The 12,204-nt window shown below is 43.1% G+C and overlaps 3 protein-coding genes across 6 annotated transcripts; 1 reads left to right on the forward strand and 2 right to left on the reverse strand.

The window, feature by feature from the left end:
- The first annotated feature begins 1,910 nt into the window (after positions 1-1,910).
- LOC135608453 (photosystem II 5 kDa protein, chloroplastic-like) lies at positions 1,911-2,486 on the forward strand. The gene has a single exon (XM_065101356.1). It carries the CDS (start codon positions 2,006-2,008, stop codon positions 2,321-2,323), a length of 318 nt encoding a protein of 105 aa, XP_064957428.1. The 5' UTR covers positions 1,911-2,005; the 3' UTR covers positions 2,324-2,486.
- A 1-nt stretch (position 2,487) lies between these two features.
- Positions 2,488-7,953, reverse strand: LOC103979885 (nuclear transcription factor Y subunit A-7). 4 transcript variants are annotated; one of them, XM_009396129.3, is made up of 6 exons: positions 7,753-7,953; positions 6,809-7,050; positions 6,004-6,092; positions 5,734-5,805; positions 4,877-5,041; positions 2,488-3,311 (listed from the first exon to the last, which is right to left on the reverse strand). In XM_009396129.3, exons 2-6 carry the CDS (start codon positions 7,032-7,034, stop codon positions 2,901-2,903), a joined length of 963 nt encoding a protein of 320 aa, XP_009394404.2. In that variant the 5' UTR covers positions 7,035-7,050; positions 7,753-7,953; the 3' UTR covers positions 2,488-2,900. The 4 variants fall into 4 exon arrangements, with proteins under 4 accessions (XP_009394404.2, XP_009394400.2, XP_009394401.2 ...); XM_009396125.3 differs by having other exon boundaries at positions 6,004-6,104; positions 7,753-7,940; XM_009396126.3 differs by lacking the exon at positions 7,753-7,953 and adding an exon at positions 7,445-7,718 and having other exon boundaries at positions 6,004-6,104.
- A 1,378-nt stretch (positions 7,954-9,331) lies between these two features.
- On the reverse strand, positions 9,332-10,691 carry LOC135606609 (probable cytokinin riboside 5'-monophosphate phosphoribohydrolase LOG4). The gene is made up of 7 exons (XM_065097656.1): positions 10,420-10,691; positions 10,220-10,317; positions 10,115-10,145; positions 9,925-10,024; positions 9,780-9,850; positions 9,558-9,701; positions 9,332-9,469 (listed from the first exon to the last, which is right to left on the reverse strand). The coding sequence occupies exons 1-7, from the start codon at positions 10,558-10,560 to the stop codon at positions 9,461-9,463; spliced, it is 594 nt and encodes a 197-aa protein (XP_064953728.1). The 5' UTR covers positions 10,561-10,691; the 3' UTR covers positions 9,332-9,460.
- Between the last annotated feature and the right edge of the window lie 1,513 nt (positions 10,692-12,204).

Here is a 12,204-nt window from a genome sequence, read left to right on the forward strand (position 1 = left end):
CAAGAAGAAAAAGGAAATAATTACCCTACAAGAACATGAGTTCAAAGGGTGTCACATGAGCTTGTCATGCAAGATTTTGAGTACATGCACAAGAAGACAAGTTGAACCAACAAAGGGCAATAAGATAGATGAAGGCACATACCTACCATTTATTCCCCCTCTATCATCCGCTGTGCAGAGCAAGAGAAGAAAGCCAATAGTTGATCTGTGCTATGTGAGTCCAAAATGGTGGATAGAACAAGGTGTTGCTCCAGATAGAAATGGCAGCAAGATTTGGAGTCTTGTAGATTGTCTTCATTTGCGGCCTCCTGCCTGCTTGGTCACTGCACACACTGATCATGCCCGCAGATGGTAACAAGGGCAGCACACTGTTCGAGTTAGCTGAATCCAACGCATGGTCCACAGCTTTCAAACACATCAGCAGCTTTCTTGTGGGTGTTTAGGGCAAGGATGCAGGAGAAGGCAGTTCTGAGATGATGGAGACATGACTGGCTCAACTTACTTTGAGGTGGTGGAGGCAGGTGGAGTCTCTGCAAGGAAAGCAAGTGCTTGGCTTTGGTTCGCTGCAATGGTGGTGGACGCAGGTGAAGTAAGTCACCGCAAGGAGAGCAAGTCCTTGGCTTTGGTTCGCAGCAATCAAGATCTTCTTTTGTGATAAGTTATCATTATTATTGATAAGTTAACTTGTTAAGTTAAAAATTTATTATCTTGTTGGAGCCAAATGTTAGACAATATATATTTTATGACTGGTGAGTCAGTATAACTAGGTCCAAGGGCCGATGTCGGAAGCTTTCTGCATGGTGATTCGGATGATGAGGTACTCGAGCTCTCGGGAAGGAGTGCTGGTTGGCATTGGTCGGGTTCAGGGTTGATTGGCGACTCCTTGGTGTTGGACAGATCGTGCTTTCGTGTCGATTCCCTCACCGTCGATGAGTGATCGCCCTCCTGCAAAAATGGCCTCCGTCGGGTGGTACCCGACCGTGGCCTCTCCGACGAGCAAGTTAATAACGAGAGGGATTACTTTTTTCCTTCTTTTTTTCTTGCCTCCTCTTGGCCGGAGACTGGTCAGGGGTTTTATACTTTGGCGAGAGGGTTGAGGGTGCATTGATTTAGCGTCGTCGTTGGCCCCCAAGGGATAGGACGACGCTTCTAACTAGCCGTCGCGCCGGGGCGTGCAGTGCAGCATCAGACGATATCGCCTCGAGCTCCCGGGATGGGACGTGTGGTATATCTTCTTAGTATGAGCTCCCGGGATAAGATATATGGCGTAGGGCTTTGACTTGGTGTCTGTGTCGGCTGTGACGTATTCAGACTGTCAAAATATATCATATCATAAATCAAGATTTTTTTTTTGTGACTGTCATAGTTTAATCTCAAGCAAATGCTTGTTTGTGGAACTCTTTGGACGTCAAACGTTAAAAGATTATGTTGAGATATTCTCAATAAATATTCCTCTGTTAGTCCCGTATAATATTAAGATGTTGACCATAAGTGTTAGCTTGTATAATCCGGAGATATTGATCACACTTATTCATAATAAATAAGTCAACATGAATCAAGATTATGCATGACAGATATTTTAATTTAAAAATAAATAAATTGAGATTCATTGTGACCAAAACAGGAAATTGACATTAGTAATGGACCAAATAAAAATATTTCTCATAAAAGTTAGCCAAAATTGCTGCAATTATATTTGTGAAGGACTTCAAAATAAATAGTAAAAAAATGAAAATTATAATTCTAGACCAGAAATATTAAGAAGCTTCCACGTGGCGATTAAGTGCTGCTGCTGCTACTCTCGCGTTATCCACCAATACAAGCCATTCCCGCGGCGATAAAAGCAATCCCAGGTGGCGGCACCTCATTGGATGGACCATTCCCTTAGATAAGATAGTACCGATTGCCTGCATGCACTTCTTATTAGTCGCGTTCCTCTGCCGGCGAGTTCTGTGGTGAGGAAGAAGACCGCGGGAAAGCGGACGTCAGTGTGTGGGAAAGAGCTATGGGATCACTTGCCATGATGATGGCTTCCTCCCTCGTCGGCGTCGGCGCCGCCGACCGGCCCTCGACCAGCTGCCACCGCAGGAGCCTTGTTGTGGCCAAGGCGGCCACCCAAGCTCAAGCTACCGGCACGCCCGACCATGAGAACGTCGGCGGCCGCAGAGCCGTGGTGTTCGCGGCTGCGGCGGTCGCCCTGTGCGCGGTTGACCGGGGGATGGCCTCCGCCTACGAGGAGCCCAAGCGAGGGACGGCGGAGGCGAAGCGGAAGTACGCGCCGATATGCGTGACGATGCCGACGGCAAAGATCTGCCACAAGTGAGCTCTCTACCAATTGGGTTAAGCCTGTGCTATGTGATGCACTAAAACTCGGTCTACATTGCTACATCTGTAATTGCTACTGCCTGGGAAAAGCCTTTGAAATGTTATGCTCAACCAAATTAATGCATCAATACAATCCATGCAATATAGCTTGAGAACATCAACTAAGCAGAAGATTCATGTTCTCATATTTTATACACAGCAAACACCAATACATCCACTATTATTTCGTCTTCCACTGTCGACAAGAGACCAAGAACCCTAACAAATGAGACAGAGTAACTGTTACACCACATCAAACCTGCACAGATAAGTCCAGTCTTTCTTTTCCCAACAAATAAAAAGTACCAAAGAAAACAGATGTTAAAGCCAAGAATGAATTGCCTGCAAGCATCAGACTTATCAATGACAACCTTCCTGAGCGGTGCCGATGCCTCCAGCTTGCGCTCCTGCTAATTTTCCAGATCAATCAGGCGAGCCAAAGTTAACTTGTTGTCCGGACCATACTCACGAGAACATAAAAGAGTATAAATCACAGGGCAATGCTGCAAGCATCGGTCATCACTCAAACAGGATTGTCACTGTATAGCGACGGCCCTACTAGACGGCCGATTCACCAGGATGCCACCACTCCGTGGTCCTGAGCAGTCATCATCTTCTGCTTTGTCACCCGACTTTAGATGAAGGAATGATATCTCAGATTCAGACTGATCTTGGTAGCCGTCTTTCCTACTAAACGATGTTTGAGATTTAGACATTCGTTCCTGCATGGTGCTGGCAGGATTTGTATCACCCGAGCAATCAGAGGGTATTGCTTCCGAACTAGAGGAGATAGTTGATTGCGTTGAAAGAAATGCACCAGAATTTAGACCCTTCTTTGTGTCAGTTTTAGCAGCGTCTTCGTCTGTCTTCTTGGTATTAAGAAAACGACCTCCACAACCCCTAGCCCTCCTCATCGCATGTAGGTGACGGGATTCATGGAGATATGGCTGCAGATAAGAAGACAGCAACTTACCCCATCAGTAAAAGGTTATTGGGAGTTATATGGCACAAATTATGCAAAACTAGATTATATGTAAACTAGAACTTCCACTGGCACTGGATGCATACAGCGAAAACAATTCCTCAAAGTACCAGAAACATGGACAAGGCATTCATCTGTACCATAGATCATAATTTTGAACCACAGAATGCTTTTAAAATCTGAGAGGATGACAAATATGCAGTTGCTAAATATGCAATTGATTTTTCTAAAAACATCAAAGGTATTAATTGCTAATATCTGGTAACTTTGCAGAGATTGGACTTCTCATAATTAACTTTTCTGGTGGATGCCATGTTCACTTGTATAAGAAGATTAAAGAAAAGAAAAAAAAAAGTGATAATATGGTTGAGATATAGGTAGTGGTTGGGCCAGCCAAGAGGTTTCAGAAATGTTCAATGAACACTACCATGGGCCATACAGGGCCAAAAAGAGAAGATCACAGAACTGGTTCTGTCTGATATATATATATTTTCAAACAGAACTGCTGGAAAGTAGAAACCAACAATAACTGTTTTAAAAAATGAATAGTTCGACATAAACAACTCTAATATCTATTTATTGTTTTTCTGTACTGTTAACACATTACTTCCATGTTTTAGAAGACCCAAAACTCCTTCAGACAATCATTAACAACCAGAATCAGAACCCAAGCCATGGTTTATAAAACAACCCAGGCAGCAAAAGTTTAAATGCAACTTATAACACAACAGAGAAGATAGCTGTGTAATGATTGTGCTCAATGTATGTGTTTCATTACCATTAACAAGAAATCAAGAGAATAAAATAAATTAATTCATTATTACAATATGTCCATTACCAATGCCCACAAGAATATGTCCATCGATACTAGCTAGCCCTTGTCCTAAAATAAATAAATCTTCCATTTTCACTTTAAAACATACATCATGTTTGGCAACATAAACATATTAAAATTTGACTCCTGCTATGAAATCTTGAATTCCCTATTGCAGCTACAATAGCTAGATTATTCTTCGAACATAACCCACTCAACCTTAAGTACTAACTTGAGCCAAAGAAAAAGAGGGGCTCATTCACCCAACACAGAAGAGTGTGCTACAATCAAACAATGCACAGAGCACTAAGCATGAGAGCAACCAAGGTATTCTTGTCTAACTGCCCCCTAGAGTACTAGTATCACACATTCAAATAGTAGAAATATGTCACAGTAGGAGACCTTAGCACGAGAGCACCTACCTACATCCTATCTCATTCTCGATCATCACAAGCCTTCTTCTATCCATTTAATCAGACTTATGGTAGGCACACCTAACCTTTGCAACAGTTATGTTGCAGAAACAAAGTTCGAGACTGTGCTATAAGGGACAATGCACTATAACTAGACATGGAGAGAAACAATATGTGACAGATAACAAAACCTTACAAAATGAAATCATCTTACCAACAAGAAAAATAGAGGTAAATACTAGATTGCTTGATTATCATGCATCAGATTTCGATTAAATTCATTATTCAAGAATCTGTATTTACCTTCCTAACTTTCATAGCTTTTCTCTCGAGTTCAGCTTTTGCACGCAATTGTCTTCGCCTGATAATTCCATGGTATTGCTTGGGATTAACATAAACTGGCTCCTCTGTCATTTCAAGAGGCAAAAGCATGCGAGATTGAGGCATCCCGATAATCTGAGGATGCACCTGTGGAGTATACCATAGAGCCAACAAAGGATAAGCTACGAAATACTGACATCTAGAATGGTGGAAAAATTTACCAAATTTGAGGTTGCCTGTATTCAATAGTCTCTAAACATCGAGGAGAGAAATGAATACTCTAACAACAATAAATATAAGCATAAAAATTACCTACAAAATCCATAAACCTGCCTTCTCTTTTTGATGTTATGATAGAAGCACATATTGTGAATCAGCAAAAGAAAAGTGAATTACAAACAAGATGTAAAAGTCCAACAATGTTGTGAAGTTGATAAGATGAATAATAAAGCTGCACAACAATTTTTGGCTCATTCAAATTAGGATTCATGATTTTTAGTAAGAATAATCATCAGAAACAAACTTAATTCATGTTTTTTTAAGAAAAAAAAGGATGGAATCTAGATCAGCCTCATTCATGTGGGTTTCTAATAGATAGCACCAAATTCTTCTTTTTTTTTTTAACTAACCCAAAATGATATCAGAACTCAAAAGAAGTTCTGAATTGAATCCAATTGAATCTTATTCAACCACCCAAATTGACCAAGGCACAAAATCATTTCCACAGCTGATAACAACTATTTCTAAGATAATAGACACGACTGAATCCAGGATAGCTCCAATACCAACGTGTGATAACTGGAAATCAGCATCATCACTCAAATATCTGACATACTTACCATTGCTTGAGTTCCATAAGGAGCTACTACACCAGCAAAATAAGGATCCGTAAATGGATACATAGCACAAGCCTGTAAAAATACAATAAATGAACTAAATATCAGCATGTTATATATATATATACACATATAGGAGCTATACAAGGTCATCAACTATAACTAACTCATTAATGAACTGTGAAAAGAATGGTCTTTTGGTTGGATTAAAGTAGAAATTAAAAGAAAAAAAAAGAAAAAAAAGTAGAATAGAACAAGTGAAAGAGATCCTACAATTGATTGACCAAGTTCCAGCTGGGTATGTGGTGCAAGATACTCATGCATCATAGAAGTAGCTGCAGATGTAGGCTGAAGATTCCCATCTGAAACAAGATCTTAATTCTGAGCAATAAGACATCCTGCTTAAGTTCTAGTATCAAGTACAACATTATATAATCTCCATACTAGATGACTCAGATTAGTAGGGATTTCAGAAAGCAACAAATATAGCATTCATTACGGCACAAGTTTAAACATGATGCAACTTAAACTACATGTATCTACATGAAATTCTCAAGATTTGGAACACAATATGCAAACTAGACAGACACATCCGCATCGAATGACAATAACATGCAACTTGATGTAGGATCCATTTGAACATATTATAGCCCAGATTAGAACAAAGAATTAGCACTTACACAAAAGACTGAGCTACTTTATTCCATAAACTTACCACCTAACACCACTGCAATTTTCCTTGCCTCTGTCACCATTCATGTCTCTTAAGGCAAATAAACTAAGAGAAGATCGCATAACAGGTTTCAATTGCTGCAAACTCACAAAATTCATCACAAACTCCTATGGCATAACAGCACCAATATGTTAAAGTCTATGTTCGGAAATGATGTCACTGAGAATTGCATTACATATGTATGACGAATTGTTGGCATCAATTTAACCAAAAAGAGTTTATTTCAATACTGATCTGAAGAAACAAAAAGAAAGAACATACTTTATATGGAATTACCTTGTATCAACTAAATAGCAGAGAAAACATCATATTTATAGAGTAAATCAATAAGCAAAATAAAATCACCTGATTTCCTGTCTGCACTCTGCGTCTGTTTACTGACATCACCTGTGCCATGCATGCCACCACCCACTCGTGATTGGCCAACCTCAGTTCCAGCTGATGATTGCTTAGAGGTACTCATTGCAGCAAACATGGTACCGGACCACCATGGCTGAGCACTGATCGTGTCCGGAAGAGCAGTTTGTAAGCCTGGATCTACTATATTTGTACCTTCAGGACGTGATTCCATTCTTCGAAGTCCGACCCTTCAAAGCACAACTACTCTTATAAATATAAATTAAAATAATTCTAATCAGCTAACCACAGCATAGCTTCGTGAACAAGGAACAGGTCAAGAGCGAGCGAAACAGCAAATAAAATGCTAAGATCACCAAAGAATAGGCTATATATATAATTCAAATAGTACAAGCCATAACCAAGAAATTCCTTGCTTTATGGCACAAAAATTACTAGACGACTGCCAGATGACTCCAAGTATCGGACTGAAACAGAAGGATACTACCTCAAGCCCGATCAACAGTATTTATGACCAGCTAAAACCGTAATTTTTCAGCAGTTTGCAAAAAGGACTATTTAATGCAATCACTACCAATCTCCATTAACAAAGCAAGATTTAGAAAAAGAAACAGAACAGCTCACGCCGAAAACACAAAGTAAAAGGCAGATTCCGAGAAAAATCCCAACTTTTCTGTCCAACTCAGCCATATTCCAACAGCAACTTCCAAAATCCGCTTAAAGATCCACAAGAAACAGATCTAATGGCATAAAGCTCCAGCGCTTATCAAAGCCCCAAATTTATACGAATCGAAAAACCAAGGAGACCCATCAAAGAACGTCAAAGCAAGCGAACACCATATCGAATTAAGGGAATTAAATCCAGTAATCCATCGTCAGATCACAAAGACTCCAAGAAAACAAGCCCATAGGAACACATATACTGAGTACACCTGTGGAGGCCGCGACCTCTCCAATCGAATTGCGGCAGCTCCGAATAGATATCGAGAGGACCAATCAGATGAAACGAGACCCTAAAGCCCCAACCTTCCTTTTGCCTTCCGCCAACGAAGCAAAAGAACCCTAACAAGCGACCCCCTCCGTCTATCGATTTCTTCGTAGGTCCATTCGAGAGACGAATGAAAGCTATGAGAAGATGATTTTATCTTTCTTTTTCACCTCCATTTATTCCCAAATTTTCCGAGAAGGTAATCTTTTACCCTTCATATTTACAATAATGACGTCCTCAGTCCCCGAAGCTTATCTTTACTTAGCCTTGTTGGCCACGCAGGACCGTCGGATTGTCATTGACTGTCAGGAGATCTAACGATTAAGCTTAAGTAGCGATAATGATCAAGGGCAAATCAGTCATAACACGTTGCCCCAGTTGATACGTGCTTTTATACCTCACGAAGTAAAAGGGTGTTTCCCTCGGAAGATACCGCTTGTGGCAAAAATATCACGAATTCGCCATGATACTCATCAATTCTGTACTCGTTTTGTTACCTGAGCGCGATCGTGGAGCTGAATCGGGGCCCATGTGAAGACTACCTACAACGATGATGGTAAACATCGAGACCGATCGAGCTGGTGTCTCTCGGACGGAGGCGGTGAAATGAATCTTACCATCAACTAGTGGAAGTACCATAACGCCCTCCGAAATGTTTTCTGGATGCGAAGCGTAAGGGCGTTATGGTAATTTCAAGATGACGATTAAATTATATGTGGGACAGTTACTGGCCAACCACTCCACTCCGCCCCTCACGCAATAGCCGCCGAGTTGGGGTCCGCGAGCACGCGTCGCGAGCAAGACTCTGACGCGTGGATCGTAGAGGAACACGTGGAGGAATAATGGCGAAAGGGTTGGCGGCCCACGGGGGTATCGGCCGCCGTGAGCGCCGCTCGGTCCGGCGTTGTCGCGTGGCGGGACGGCAGCTCGGCAGCGGGGAGACACGCGCGCGGTCGTCGCTGGAGAGGACGCCGCCACGAGCCACGTGTTCTCAGATGACGAGAGCGTGGGCAACCGACAACCAATCGCAGCGGGACACGTCCGTCAATGATGCGTCGGGGAGGCGCAAGGCCAGCTTGCGACGGTATGTGATTCGCTCCGGGTCGTTTCGTAGGTGGCATTTGGGAGAGGAGTATCTGGTGGGAATCTTGGATAAGGTTGGCAGCGAGGGGACGGAGAAAGGTGAATCTGGTGGAATCTTTGGGCATGAGAGGTGAATCTCGTGTGATTGATGTTATCTTTGAATTTATATTATCATTATTCATCTATGTTAAGATTATTATTAACATCTAATTTAGATTATTACTGGGGAAACAGAGGAGTTCTTGAAGCCAGAAGCAGAGTTACCATGGTCATTATCTTACACACCAGATTTGGTACTTTGACTTGTCCCATGGGATAGAATCAAAAGTACCAAAGCAAACATGTACAAATAGAGTCTCAAACAGATACATATGTACATATACATGGAGAGAAGAACCTTAATCTGTAAATAGTAGACATGCAGTACTACATGATATGGTGGTGAGATCTATTTGCTGGTCCACTTGCCATCTGTGCCTGGCACAACCCTGTCATGGAGTGGCACAGACTCTTGCAAGTGACAGCCAAGACAGCAACAACAATTCATTCCTTGCTTTCTCCCATGCGAATCAGCAGTGCTGCAATCCAACCCAAGTTGTGACGAAGAGCATAGGAATCACAGAAGGGAAATCCACATACACAACAAGAGAAAGCAGTCTATCTTACCTCCATCTTCCTCAGGAGCTCCGCTGCAGTTTCTGCTGAGACAACAATGTGCCTTGCGGAGTCCTCGATGAAGCCTTGATGTACCCCTGTGTCGAAGAGATGGAGCAAGCTGTCGTAGTACCCGTCCACGTTCAGCAAACCCACCTGCACAAGAAATGATCATGGCGAGTACGATGAAGGAGACAGTAGACAGTAGACAGTGCAGCTAGCATGACTGCTCACTGGTTTGTGGTGAATGCCGAGCTGAGAGTAAGCTATCATCTCCAACAGCTCCTCCATTGTCCCATACCCACCTGAAGAAAGTTTAGGTTTGTGAGCGTAGCCATCACAGCGTTGTCCTTTCGAGTGAAGAGAATGGAGGTTTCACCTGGGAGAGCTATGAAGGCATCGGCATGTTTGGCCATTTCTGACTTCCTGTCGTGCATATCTGCAACCTTTATCACGTCTCCTATCGTTTCCCCTGATATCTGCACGAGGAATCGAGGCTGATGAGTGATTTGTCTGCTCCTGGAACTTGGGAGAGGGTTCATGTAACCCAGAGGCTTTTGGATCTTTACCTCGTTTGGCAAGAGATCTGTGGGAATGATTCTGATGAAGAAAGCGTTAGAAAGATGGCATTTCCGCAGTAACGAAGACGAGAAGGTCTAAACAGCGAGGCATACCCGAGAACATGGCAGCCGCCATCGTAGACCGTCTTGGATATCAAACCCATCAGGCCTACGCTTCCACCACCATAAACGAGGTTGATGTTCCTCTCCACCTGAAAGAAGAAAGACCAGAAGCAGCAAGTTTTGTCGGAGCAAAGAACTCAGGAAGGTAGCGAGAGAGAACGATACAGTTAATGAGAAGGGGGTCTTCTCACCAGTTGCTTTCCGAGATCAAGAGCTGCTTCACTGAACGAAGGCCTGTTTCCTGACCTACTTCCACAGAAGACACATATGCTCCTAAACCTTGCTTTGCTCCCACTACCACTCCCCACTTCATTTCCTTGTCCTGTTTCCATCCCTCGAGAACAGGAGGTCAAAGAAACGATGCACGGAAGCGAAGAGAGGAGGAGAAAGGATTTATGCAGTCCGTGAGGGCAGAATAAGGCAATACCCTTTCCCAGCTTTCATCCCTGAAACCTCCTTTTGTCCATTAAACAACCTCAATACTTCGTGCTGAGGACGATACCGACGAGAAACTTCGTCTTCCGCCTCGATCCCACACCGAGATCCTTGCTTCTTTGATCAGTGCATTTGTACTGGCATCATTGCTGTAGCTCTTATCCAGGTTGCGGAAGCCTTTGCTTCTTCAGGTAAACGAAGCATGATTACATTTCAGGCCCTCTCATTTCACGAGTCGCGTTCTTATAATTGGATTCAGGCGATCGGACAAGAAAAGGACAATAAAATGGTTAGGCGATTGCAGTCAAGTAAGAGATTCACAACTGCTGATGTGACCTTCGAGAAAAGGTCTTGCCATCAAGACAAAGGACAGCTCGATACCTTCATCTTTCCACCTGGACGTAGAGTTCCTCGATGGTCCTACTGCTTTGATTAGGAGAGATCTCAGGATCTGCTGGGTTTCCATTTGTGTTAGGCGCTTAATCTAGAGAAACCATGGGGACTGGCTCATGGAATCAGACCAAATCGCATAGTTTTCCGTGCTTGTTGGTTCTGCTTGTCTGCGTTTTGGATTGACAGGGATGGAACACCGTGGGGTATCAATGGAGACATCCCCAGTCTTGCAGGCTTTCTCTGTCAGCGAGAAATGTTACGTTGCTTGCTGAGCAAGACTGGCTCCATCTTAGCCATTCTTTGCCGAGTTGATTACACTGACAGCATTTGATTTCTGTCAGTAAATGATCCAAAATGATTGATCTTTCACCTCCACAACTTGGTAGAGAAGAGAACAAGAGAGCAGAGCAACCTTCATCATCGATGCCATATACATCCCTCCCTTTTGCTCTACCTACAGCTTCTGTAAGTGTGAGTACAGCGAGCAATGTTCAGCTCAGCAAACGGAAGCGAGCATCGCTGAAGCGCTCACATCTGTCTCGACTGCATTGCCAAGTACGGTTCATCGTCTGTCTCTTTGTGAGCGATCGCTTTTGTGAACGAAGCAACGGCGACGTGAGCTCTTCTCGCCTGCGCGGAAGCGAGCATCGCTGAAGTGCTTCGCCGTTTCATATCAGCATATCGATTGCGTCGCCGAGCTGTACGATGCATTAATGATGCTTCTTTGTAAGCTATCGACCGACGATGAACGAGCAAATCGTCTCTCTTTTGTGGATGAAGCAACAGCGAGCAGAAGTGTACCGAGCAATGGTAGCTGTGGAGGTCGATCGGGAAACGAGTCAGGAGATGCCTCACTGTTCATATCGGTTTGAATTTTTCATGTCAATTATGTTGAGAAAATATACAAAAATTAAATGAAACTACAACACTTAAACCTATAAAAATAAGAAAACAATGAGATACTTATTGGTGAACTGAAATGCCATGGTCGATGAGTCAGCACGATTTGGTCCACGGGTCAATGTCGGGAGTCTTCGGTCGGCTGAGCTGGATGCCGAGGTTAGTCGGGCCCTCGCGACGGGGTGTTGATCAGCGTTTCTCGATCCGGACGCCATTAATGTTGAGCAGCGTCTCTCGGTCTCCAGGTT

The sequence above is a fragment of the Musa acuminata genome, chromosome BXJ2-3 (genome assembly GCF_036884655.1).
Source record: "Musa acuminata AAA Group cultivar baxijiao chromosome BXJ2-3, Cavendish_Baxijiao_AAA, whole genome shotgun sequence".
Taxonomy (NCBI): Eukaryota; Viridiplantae; Streptophyta; class Magnoliopsida; order Zingiberales; family Musaceae; genus Musa; species Musa acuminata.